Source organism: Barbus barbus (assembly GCF_936440315.1).
Source record: "Barbus barbus genome assembly, chromosome: 3".
NCBI classification, from domain to species: domain Eukaryota; kingdom Metazoa; phylum Chordata; class Actinopteri; order Cypriniformes; family Cyprinidae; genus Barbus; species Barbus barbus.
The window spans coordinates 42,997,936-43,010,727 of NC_136731.1; the positions used below are offsets into that span (position 1 = coordinate 42,997,936).

At 37.1% G+C, this 12,792-nt stretch overlaps 1 protein-coding gene across 8 annotated transcripts; it reads left to right on the forward strand.

Annotated features, from left to right (window-relative positions):
* The first annotated feature begins 3,718 nt into the window (after window positions 1-3,718).
* LOC306852369 (uncharacterized protein) lies at window positions 3,719-12,640 on the forward strand. Of its 8 annotated transcripts, none has more exons than XR_013782581.1 (8): window positions 3,737-4,011; window positions 9,716-9,901; window positions 10,459-10,524; window positions 10,666-11,102; window positions 11,204-11,254; window positions 11,398-11,476; window positions 11,557-11,678; window positions 11,835-12,341. XR_013782581.1 is itself a non-coding variant. In XM_079389119.1 (8 exons), the coding sequence occupies exons 5-8, from the start codon at window positions 11,095-11,097 to the stop codon at window positions 12,071-12,073; spliced, it is 420 nt and encodes a 139-aa protein (XP_079245245.1). In that variant the 5' UTR covers window positions 3,741-4,011; window positions 9,716-9,901; window positions 10,459-10,524; window positions 10,666-10,763; window positions 11,042-11,094; the 3' UTR covers window positions 12,074-12,341. The 8 variants fall into 8 exon arrangements, 6 of the variants coding, with proteins under 6 accessions (XP_079245244.1, XP_079245241.1, XP_079245245.1 ...); XM_079389119.1 differs by lacking the exon at window positions 11,398-11,476 and having other exon boundaries at window positions 3,741-4,011; window positions 10,666-10,763; window positions 11,042-11,102; XM_079389115.1 differs by lacking the exon at window positions 11,398-11,476 and having other exon boundaries at window positions 3,726-4,011; window positions 11,042-11,102.
* Window positions 12,641-12,792: the final 152 nt, after the last annotated feature.

Consider the following 12,792-nt stretch of genomic DNA (forward strand, 5'->3'; position numbering starts at 1 on the left):
CGTGTAACAGCTGTTCTAAATAAACTACATCTGATTGGTTAATAATAATCCCATGTCAGTATCTTGCCGCGCTATTGGCTCAACTGATATAGTAGGCAACCGCGTTTGCCTGCAAATTTACGGTTCGTGCATTATGATTTCTGGGAAAATGTGCAATAAATGGGAGTGGCAACACTTTTCATATCGTTGAGAATAAAACAACCGTCCCAACTTTACAAATCCAGGTTCTCCCTCCATGGGGATCATCCATTTCGAAAAGTAAAGCAGATACGGACCCTCGGCCCACCGTCTACAAGCATTGAAGTCTCTGTGTTCGGATGAGCACTGCATTATTAAGTATGAAATTGTATTTCATAATTTCTTATAACATGAAGCCACACTAAGGTGACCTTGAGAACGCAAATACCAATAGGCCTACACCACATTTTGCGAGGGTGGCTCTTTTTTAATTTGTTCACTCAAACTGAAAATTCAGTGATTATTTACATTATTTAAAGATTCAAGCGGAGCAGCCTGTACGGTGTCAGAACACAGCGGTGCCATTTTGTGGAGAAAGTGTGGTGTGTGGTGTGTGTATTTGGGTCATATTTCTTCATGTCTTTTCAAACTTGTATGACTATTGCTTCTGCAAAACACACACAAAAATAGATCTATCTAATAGATAATGGGACTGGGTAGCTCCAAAATGACAAAAGGGTATCACAAAAGTTGTCCATTTGACTCCTGTTCCCATGGATTCAAAGGACTTGGAATATAAAAAAGTCAGTCTTTGTTATTTTCAGTATTGTTCATATAGGGAGCATGAGACCAACATAAACACCTTTGCAGTGATGATAAATGGGTCATTCTACAGAAATGTCCACTTTTCTGTCCCAAGACTTTACAGAAATATTACACTTGAAATACACATTAAGGTTACAATTATTTTATATTTAAAAAGAAACAATGTTATTTTAACAATTACACCTTTCAGAATCAATGTGGCATTATTTTTTTTAAAATTAATTACATAGAATTCCAAGCACCACAAAACTGCTCGTCCCTACAGCCATGTACAGAGGGAAAGTGCTCTATTTTGAGGTCAAAAACAGGATTTTCTACCATTTAAACAGAAAAGTGTATTCATCACTGTCTTATGCATGTCACTGGTGTTACTGTACTGTTTGTTTCTGTCACATTAAATCAAACAATCTCCTTATTTCTTGCATTTGCATTATTTTTCTGTAACTGACTACATGTAATGACAAAAAAATCGAGAAATAATATTTCATAAAAGCTTTTAATATTACTAAAGAAGGTAACACCAGTGACGAAACATGATACATGTGGTCTTGAAATAATTGCACAAAAACGTTTGGACGTTTCTGTAGAACAGGGGTGTCAAACTCAGTTCCTGGAGGGCCACAGCCCTGCACAGTTTAGATTCAACCCTAATTAAACACACCTGATCCAGCTAATCAAGTCATTTAGGCTTATTTAAAATTTAGATGGGTATGTGTGTTGGAACTAAACTCTGCAGGGCTGCGGCCCTCCAGGAACTGAGTTTGACACCTCTGCTGTAGAATGACCCAGGTGTGTCTGACTCGTCCGTAAAAGTGAAGCTGCGGGCTCTTTGATCGCCCCCTGGTGGCTGGCTGCAGTACAGGTCATAAACCCCGCCCTCTCCATGTAAACGAATGAGACTTGAGTCATAACAAAAAAAAATATTACACTTCCAATACAATTTTCCAAAATATGATTTTGGTCATTTAACCTGTTACCCTGCGCCCCTATTTTTGAGCATTTTGTAAAAAACGATATAACCAAATAAAAATGTCTGTAGCTCTTGAACCCTAAGGTCTATATTTAAAAATCTGGTGTTGTTTGAAACTAGACACTTGATCCTTTGTTACTCTAGAGTCATAATAACTCAAAATTAGTATAGCAATAGAGTAAAACAAGGTAAAATATACATGAAATTGACTCGCGATATGTTTTAATGAAGCTCACTAAGGGAAAAATGGATGAGACTTTCATGCCAAAGGCCTGAAAACACCATAAAGATAAAGCTGAACATCTGACCATGTTTTGATTCAAATTTGAGGATGATACTCCCAAAAATGTAGTTTCTGTAAGCTTTTATTTAAAAAAAATCTAGGCGTCCTTTCAAAAAAGCCATTTGGAGACCCCAAATAGACACTTTGTAAACAAATGTCCAAATGAGTCAAAACTACATAATACATATATGTATATCAATTCAGAACTGCTCTGCCCACCAAAACACACAATAAAAAACTATTTCTGAACAGCATTTGTAGTGCTGACTCATTTAGTCATTTGGTTAGTCTACAAATGGCATTTTTGAAAAAAAACGCCTAAATATTTCCTGAAATAAAATATGAAATAATAAATTTTTTATAGGTAAAGACTTACAGAAAGTACATCTTTATGGTATTTCATTTCAAGAAAAGCTTTGGAAAAGTCATTTGGATATTTTATTTCAAGAAAAGTCTAGGAATCCTTTCAAAAATGCTATTTAGAGACTCCATAAGACACTGCATACTACATATGTATATCAATTCAGAACTGCTCTACCAATGAAACCACAAAAAAACACAAAACTATTTCAGATTTTGAACATAACTAAACAGTCTTTATTCTGAACAATTCCAATAATGAAAACAGTGAACCAAAACAGATTTGATCATTTTTGAACTAGTGAAAACACAAAACATGCAAAATACATTGTTTTTACAACATTTGTATTTTTTATTTATTTTATATGGTGAATATTATGAATATTACTATTTTACTAATATAGTAATAGATTACTATTACTAATATTACTAAATAATAAAAAAAAAAAACTATTTACAGTATTTACAGTGGAGGAAGACGCTCTAGCAGCCACTAAAATGGTTTTTTTTCTGACCATCTGGATTCACCAGACCTCTGAAAAGACAGGGAAGAGTGAGAGAAAAAGAGTGAGAAAGTGTGTAAGCAAAACAAATCAAACTTGCAACACTGTTTACATTTTGTACACACACACACACACGCGCGCACGCACACACACACAATAACCGGGACATACCCACAAACAAACACACCCACCCACCCACACGAACAAAACTCATGTAATCCCCTCATATTATCCCTCTCCGTTGTCATTTTTAGAATCTAAAACAGCTAACATGAAACAAAAGCTGCAAATACATGATAAAGACACATAAACATTCAAGAGGAGGGTGGAGACACTTACGTGCTAATGCTATCCACGCTTCCCAGCGATCTCAGCGCGTATTCGGCTACTAAATTAGCCATTTTTCTCCCCACGTCCTCCAAAACACCACCAAACGCCACAGAAACACTTCTCAAGTCGAAGATCCATGATGGAGAGATTCAGATGTGAGCTTTGGACAACATCTGTTCGCTGATAGCCAGTCTGTGTAGCGCTGCGACGCCATTATGTGTACGCTTCATGCGTAACCCGAGAGCGCACGAAAACACACGGACAATACGCCGAGCTATTCTCTAAACAATCTTACGTAAACTATTCAAACTGTCAATCACTTTAAACGTCCTTGTGGTTGGCTAACACTTCCATCCATCAAAACTGTGCTGGCGAGGCATTGGCTGGGTTCAAACACCCCTATTGTGATGTGTCCGGATTGACACCTCGCTGACCCATTCACGGACGCGCTTACTGTCCCGGGTTATAACAGCTCCTGCGATTGAAGGAGAGAGACGAGGGAGGGCTATTCTTACTCGGAAGAGACGATTCTGCTGGAAATAGATGGCGTTTCAAAGCTGGAATACGAATTATAATCGATATTTATTGGAAAATGGACGCTATCGATAACTATAACTCGAATCGCTTATGTAAACAAAGGAGGATCTATCGTGTTTTCCCCTATTTTTTCGTTGTTTTGGATTAAAAAGTGGATGCATTTTGAAGAGTGGACCCTTCTCTTGAAATGTATGCTGGTGTGTCTTGGAATAGTCTGAGCTGACCAGCGCTATTGGCGATCAAACGTGAGTACTGCGGTTCGCTTTGTTCATTTTAAATGGCCGGTCTTTCAGCATTTCTGTTAACCCTTTCCTCTCTGGTGTATTGATTTCAAAAACAAGCTCACATCGTTAATCTTGAGTGTTTTAGCTTTCAAATGATATATAGTTAATGATAATTGATTGAATATTGTTCTAAAACAAAGGTAATAAAAAGTCCGACCACGCCCGACCACGCCCTTCCGGCCCGCCCGCGGGCCGATGCGGGTTAACAGGTTAAAGTAGTTGTTATCACGCTGATATATGTTCAACTGTTCGTTTTTGTGGTAAGTTTGATTTTAGCTAATAATTTGAAGCTATAAAAACGGGGCGTGTCATAGTTGATTGGGTCTGCGGCTCCGCCCCACGACTCTACTGCGCAGACTCCGCCTCCAAACGAAGCTCTATTTTTTTTTTTATTAATGAACAATGAAATATCAGATGTAGTTACAATATAATATAACATTGAGACCATTTTCATTAAAAAGATCACATACTAAAATTATTTTACTGTTATACCAGTTCTGAAAAAAATTAAGACTTATTTTTATAGAGTATATTACGATTGTTCCAAATAGAAAAAGAGTGTGGAGAGAAATTATGCTTATAAATAAGAGACCAAGCAAGAAGCATTTGCTTGGAATGCCGAGAGTTGAACAGGTAATTTTTCAATATTATAATTACATAGAGAAAGAAAATGTAGGCCACCCAGCTGTGAAAAAATATAATTAGGGATATAATTCCAAATCGACGAGGGACATTTTAAGAAGTGTTTCATCCAATTAGCTTTAAAAGTGTAATTTAGAGTATTGAAATCTAGAAAATTCAGTCCTCCATTTTCATACGTGTTCATCACAACTGTTTTCTTAATATAATGATTACGATTCCTCCAAACAAAATTAAATAACAGATTATCTATCATTTTACAAATTTTAATTTCCAAATGTAAAGCCAAAGCTGCATACGTCAATCTAGATAAACCTTCAGCTTTAGTAAATAATACCCTTCCTTTTAAAGAAATATTCCTTTGAAGCCACTGGTTAAGTTTTTTATGAGGTTTTTCTATAATTGGGATAAAATTATCATTACAGCGTGTAGATTCATTTTTGGTTATAATAATTCCTAAATAAACTACTTTTTCTTTAATCGGAATATTACAAATTGATGAAACAGTACAATCCATAATAGACAGTAATTCACATTTAGAAATATTCAGGTGTAAACCAGCTGCTTTGGAGAACGCATCTATTACTCCTAAAGCTACTGATCACTATTTTTCAAGAAGAGAGTAGTGTCATCCACCAACTGACTGATGAGCACTTCTCTCCCTGCAATAGAGATCCTGTAAGATTACTTTGCTTAACATGGTCTGCTAATTACGGAAGTTCTAAGCGGCCATGCATTATTATAATTTTTCTGCCTTGTTTTGTCGTTATCACGACTTAATTTTCTTGTGATCTCGACATAACGAAAGTTGTTTTGTCATTATCTCGACATAACGAAAGTTGTTGATCTCAACGTAAAAACCGTTTTCTCACAACGTAATTGTAGCTATCGTGAGAAAATCAGGGTCGCTATATTGTCTTCGACGATAAAGTTGCAGACCCGACAGCCTCCTTCTCAAGTGTCGAACACTTATGTGTAAGTCGTCAATCACTGACAGACACAGAGCTATTTCAGTTTGAGTTAGTCCCTGATCAAAGTAAAAGCGAATACGATCATCCATGATGCTGAGATGATGCTGCTATAGCATTTTCTCATGCCGAATACACAGAGAAAATTAAGTCGTGATAACGACAAAACAACTTTCGTTATGTCGAGATCACGAGAAAATTAAGTCGTGATAACAACAAAACAACTTTCGTTATGTCGAGATCACGAAAAATTTAAGTCGTGATAACGACAAAACAACTTTCGTTATGTCGAGATCACGAGAAAATTATGTCGTGATAACGACAAAACAACTTTCGTTATGTCGAGATCACGAGAAAATTAAGTCGTGATAGCGACAAAACAACTTTCGTTATGTCGAGATCACGAGAAAATTAAGTCGTGATAACGACAAAACAACTTTCGTTATGTCGAGATCACGAGAAAATTATGTCGTGATAACGACAAAACAACTTTCGTTATGTCACGATCACGAGAAAATTAAGTCGTGATAATGACAAAACAACTTTCGTTATGTCGAGATCACGAGAAAATTAAGTCGTGATAACGACAAAACAACTTTCGTTATGTCGAGATCACGAGAAAATTAAGTCGTGATAATGACAAAACAACTTTCGTTATGTCGAGATCACGAGAAAATTAAGTCGTGATAATGACAAAACAACTTTCGTTATGTCGAGATCACGAGAAAATTAAGTCGTGATAACGACAAAACAACTTTCGTTATGTCGAGATCACGAGAAAATTAAGTCGTGATAATGACAAAACAACTTTCGTTATGTCGAGATCACGAGAAAATTAAGTCGTGATAATGACAAAACAACTTTCGTTATGTCGAGATCACGAGAAAATTATGTCGTGATAACGACAAAACAACTTTCGTTATGTCACGATCACGAGAAAATTAAGTCGTGATAATGACAAAACAACTTTCGTTATGTCGAGATCACGAGAAAATTAAGTCGTGATAACGACAAAACAACTTTCGTTATGTCGAGATCACGAGAAAATTAAGTCGTGATAATGACAAAACAACTTTCGTTATGTCGAGATCACGAGAAAATTAAGTCGTGATAATGACAAAACAACTTTCGTTATGTCGAGATCACGAGAAAATTAAGTCGTGATAGCAACAAAACAACTTTCGTTATGTCGAGATCACGAGAAAATTAAGTCGTGATAACGACAAAACAACTTTCGTTATGTCGAGATCACGAGAAAATTAAGTCGTGATAATGACAAAACAACTTTCGTTATGTCGAGATCACGAGAAAATTAAGTCGTGATAACGACAAAACAAGACAGAAAAATTATAATAATGCATGGCCGCTTAGAACTTCCGTAGCTAATAGCTGCGCAGCCAATAAAAATAAATAGGGAGAAATGGGACAACCTTGACGTATACCCCTTTTAATATCAAATCTAGATGAAGTGCCATGCTTCAATTTAATTGAGCTGTTAGCATTACAATATAAAGTTCTAATTACATTACCAAAAAAAAGGACCAAAACCAAACCTTTTAAGACTAAGAAAAATAAAATTATGTTCAAGAGTGTCAAATGCTTTGTAGAAATCCCAAAAGAAGCTCTACAGCGCAGACTCAGGCTCCAAATGATGTCATTTACTCAAGAATGTATTTTTTTTGTTGTTGTTGTTGTTGTTTTTTAATTTATTGAACAGTGTAAACTTTACAACCATAAATGGCCTGATACAAAATGCTAAATTTCTTAATGAGACAACAGACAAGCATCATAATAAAGGAGAAGAGAGAGAGAAAAAAAAAAAAAAAAAAAAAAAAAATATATATATATATATATACACTCACCTAAAGGATTATTAGGAACACCTGTTCAATTTCTCATTAATGCAATTATCTAATCAACCAATCACATGGCAGTTGCTTCAATGCATTTAGGGGTGTGGTCCTGGTCAAGACAATCTCCTGAACTCCAAACTGAATGTCAGAATGGGAAAGAAAGGTGATTTAAGCAATTTTGAACGTGGCATGGTTGTTGGTGCCAGACGTGCCGGTCTGAGTATTTCACAATCTGCTCAGTTACTGGGATTTTCACGCACAACCATTTCTAGGGTTTACAAAGAATGGTGTGAAAAGGGAAAAACATCCAGTATGCGGCAGTCCTGTGGGCGAAAATGCCTTGTTGATGCTAGAGGTCAGAGGAGAATGGGCCGACTGATTCAAGCTGATAGAAGAGCAACTTTGACTGAAATAACCACTCGTTACAACCGAGGTATGCAGCAAAGCATTTGTGAAGCCACAACACGCACAACCTTGAGGCGGATGGGCTACAACAGCAGAAGACCCCACCGGGTACCACTCATCTCCACTACAAATAGGAAAAAGAGGCTACAATTTGCACGAGCTCACCAAAATTGGACGGTTGAAGACTGGAAAAATGTTGCCTGGTCTGATGAGTCTCGATTTCTGTTGAGACATTCAGATGGTAGAGTCAGAATTTGGCGTAAACAGAATGAGAACATGGATCCATCATGCCTTGTTATCACTGTGCAGGCTGGTGGTGGTGGTGTAATGTTGTGGGGGATGTTTTCTTGGCACACTTTAGGCCCCTTAGTGCCAATTGGGCATCGTTTAAATGCCACGGCCTACCTGAGCATTGTTTCTGACCATGTCCATCCCTTTATGACCACCATGTACCCATCCTCTGATGGCTACTTCCAGCAGGATAATGCACCATGTCACAAAGCTTGAATCATTTCAAATTGGTTTCTTGAACATGACAATGAGTTCACTGTACTAAAATGGCCCCCACAGTCACCAGATCTCAACCCAATAGAGCATCTTTGGGATGTGGTGGAACGGGAGCTTCGTGCCCTGGATGTGCATCCCACAAATCTCCATCAACTGCAAGATGCTATCCTATCAATATGGGCCAACATTTCTAAAGAATGCTTTCAGCACCTTGTTGAATCAATGCCACGTAGAATTAAGGCAGTTCTGAAGGCGAAAGGGGGTCAAACACAGTATTAGTATGGTGTTCCTAATAATCCTTTAGGTGAGTGTATATATATATATATATATATATATATATATATATATATATATATATATATACACAGATACTAGGGGTTTGCAGCAAGTTGAAGATTTTCTACTAAATTACAGAAATTTACAGCATTCTTCTTCTTCATTCGTTTCAGTGACAAAAAATAATGACACAGTTCCTTTTGAAATACATAGAAATTTGGAAGAATTTTCAAGAATCGATTTCAAGAAAAAATTCCCAAGGACAATAATTGTGTTAATTGCTAAATCATGTGTTTCATCTTTCAAAAAGAAACCAAATAATAAATGTTTCTTTGTTAAAACATGTAAATCTTCAAATTTAGGAAATAACCAATACTGCAAATCTTCCCAAAAAGCACAGGCAAATTTACAATCATAAAAAATATGTTCCGTAGTTTCAATTTGATCATCACAAAGGGATCAGTTGTTAACATCAAGGCCGAATCGTCATCTCAAAAATTCTCTAGAGGGATATACTCCATTAAGAATTTTAAAAATGGACTTCCTTTGCCTTTGGTGCAACTGGAAATTTCAAATATTTTGTTCTTAGGCCGTCTTGAGATGTATTCGCTTCACTTTTCTATAATGGAAGGAAGCGGTGACGCGTCGTCCATCGTTCTTGCCAGTGGGGCATCAGCTGTACTCGGCACGTGCAGAAGCCCCGCCCACCCAGTGTACGCGCGCGCTGGCGGCACGTGTGAAGGCATGAGCTCAGCACTATGGTGGAAAAATACAACTGCGGTAGCACATTAACACACTTCTTGTCTTTAATAAAGATGTTTTAAAGTGCCAAGAAGCGGACTAAAACGTGCTATATGGATATTGAATTGTCGCCGTTGATGTATGTAGAAATAAAATCTATGAATTGCCATTTTCTGATGCATTTACAGTTAATTAAGCCAATTGTTGAGTGTATTTAGCATGTTTCCCGTGTTGGAGTATTTATATGGACACTCTTCGTTTGTTTTCGGAACAAAGACATTGTTTGTAGAGCTGGATGACCAATCACAGAGCGAGAATCCGCCTTGGGCTCTTTAAGAACGAGAGGGGTCTGGCTGCAGACCGTGGGCGAGTGGAGCTCCACTCGCTAACAGGAAATACGTCACCTCCACACATAAATAATTCAAAATGGCGTCGCTGTGAGTTCTTCAAACTTTAACTCAGGTAATTTTATCTTATCATTGCTACAATGGTGAACTGACGCTGTCGTAACGTTCAGTGCAAGCAGAACGCACAGGGTTTGGATGAAATTACGCACAAATGGATGAATGAACACGATGGAATTAGACATTTCTAGCGAGCAATGTTGAACTAATGCCTATTAACTGGGAGCAGTTTAGTGTTGGGGATAGGTGAATGCTACTCTCAGATCAAATGCAGTGGCATTAATTAATATTAGCATCAATAAGTCTAAGTGTTTCATTTTCCTTGTAGATGTTGGCCCTTCATACCATTGTGGGCAGCATTGTGCAACACTTACTGCCATCAGCAATCTATATTTTAGTGGGACCTATGTGAGTTCTGTGTAGTACAATGAAGAAAGTAAGTCAGCTGTCTTTCTGTAGGGGAAAAATATCTTTATTATGGACCTCCACATCCCCCCAACATGGCTCCCACCCTTGAATTGTGACCCTTTAGACAGTCTTCCTGTAAGGACCTACCCATTTGTACAGCAATAAATAAACTGATTTGAATTGGCAACATAATATGCTTTCTTTAAGGTCGACTCCACAGAGAAAGATGCACTTATATTCCCGCTGTGGACACAAGGGCATTTTTTGCTATGTGTAAGTGATGCATGCATTCTAAGAAAGTTTGTCAAGCTACACCGTTGATGTTAAAAAGAAGCATACGAAGATTCCTTTTTGCAACACTTATTGGAATATTCCACTTGACAAGTTATCTCATTGCCAAGACTATTCTCATAGGTGATGCTGCCACTCAAAAGAGGAATACTGTTCCTCGATTCACTGTATGCACAGCGGGAACAAGGCTTTGGCCACAAGCCCTACCGAGACATCTTGAGGTTACAACAGGATGATCTATTTTGGCAGTCATGTTCCCCTGACTTGCCCACATTAATGCAACTACTTTTGGCAGTCACGTTCCCCTGACTTTTCAATGCTGCTTAGGAAAACTGCACAGATATAGAACCTCCTCACGTTCAGAGGATGTAAGCATTGTTGGCATTTCTTGTTCAACCAAACACTGAATGTTCTGCATTGTTTGTGTTCCCCAGCTGAATCATACTCTGTGTATTTAAATTGTAAATATTCCTCGTAACGCTGTCTTGATTTTTATCAGGGCTGTTACACAACAGCTCATTCCTGGGCCATGGGAAGAACAGTCAGGCTTGGATGTTGAGGTAATATTCATTTACAGTACAATGAAAATGTACAAGAACAACATGTATAAGGTTGACCATCATTGTAAATTCTTCAAAATGGGTGTTCTTTCTTCAAACAGGGACTACCCCTACAACATTTTGGGATTGACTGTGGAGTATTCATGGTTATGGTGAGTTGCCAAGCTCATTTTCAGGATGTTTATTGATGTCCACACAACATCCATTGTGTCCACACCATGTCCATTATGCCCATTAACGCTATTACTGAGCACCTCATTTTTATTAATCTTTGTGAATTTTTGCTCATACACAGACATGGCAAAATATCAGCCTTTATGCTTTTATATTATGTCTGGTACATAACTATGGAGGCAGCATTTGATTTCACCATTGTAAGTGAAGTCTTAGTGTTAACATAAAAATGTTTAATGTTAATTGTTTTGAATTACCTTACAACTGTTCTTATGTTCAGGATGACATGCCATATCAGATGGCTGCTCTGCAATCCTCAGGCAGATTTGACATGCCAGAGATTTAACAACATTGTCAGCCAGGAGCATTTTCAACAGGAGGCACACTTCAGCTGGCTTGATAGTGAGTTCAAGAAGTGTGGTTGCCCCCTCTTGTTTTTTGTGGGTAATCTTACTCTCTTCCATTTCCAACATGAAACTTTTGACAGTTAAAGATGTTCATTTATTGTCTGAATTGTGACTTAATGTTCTGTCATAACTGTGTTTTGATTCTGAACAGGTGTAGTGAATTGGAAAATATATTCAAAGAGACATAATGAAATGTACAGAAAGCCGTACACCATCTCTAGGTGCAGTCGCCTACAGTGCAGCCAGCTTTACAAAGACTGTGGGGATGGCTACCAGGGAAATGGACAACGGGGAGTGCTTTTGGGGTTTTACTCCTCAGATGACCACCTTGACTACTGTAGCTGGGATTGCTTTACAGACGATGGAGGTCTTGGAACAGGCAAAGAGTGAAAGAGTGTGTATATGCGCGCACACAGTGTGTCTTTACTGTAACAATTTTGGTTACTTGCAATTCATGTTTTCAATATAGTGTAAGATGTTGTTTTTTTTGTTTTTTTTACTCCATTAAAATTGTTAAATTGTGGAAATTAGTCATTATTTTACTATTTGATTTGTTCAAGTTAATTTCATTTGTATAGCACATATACAACAGGCTGACCAACATGCTTTACAGATTATACCACATACACCGAAAAACAGACCAGACAAAATTTAATATAACAAAAAAAAAAAAAATGTATATATATTTAAAAAAAAGAAGGTATATGTTGTTATTTAGCTTAAAATACAAATGTTTCATTTAATGTTCACTGCTAAATATCACACTGTGTTTACTTTCTAAAATGTATGGAATGTTACATTGGTAGTTGAAATATGTATAGTTAAAAAATAAACATGAACAAAAGGCAGAGGACCTCAAAATGTGTATTTTAAACCTACTTCTATGGTTTTATGTCTGTAGTGCAAATTGCTGGGGCAAAAAAATAATAAAGAGAGCGCTGTCGTGTCATAAACCGTAAAAGCTTAGTTTATTATTATTAATGCCAAGATAAAAGTACAGAAAATATCAACATTATGTACAAAGAGGTGACATTATATGCAAAGCACCATTTATACATGTGTATATAACAATTAATAAATAGCGAGTGGAGGTGACGTATTTCCGCTCT

Bases quoted from the DNA above. Each gene is read 5' to 3' on its own strand.
- LOC306852369 (XM_079389115.1), top strand. The intron at 11,103-11,203 runs GTAATATTCATT...TTCTTCAAACAG, and splicing joins AGTCAGGCTTGGATGTTGAG to GGACTACCCCTACAACATTT. The intron at 11,679-11,834 runs GTGAGTTCAAGA...GATTCTGAACAG, and splicing joins ACACTTCAGCTGGCTTGATA to GTGTAGTGAATTGGAAAATA.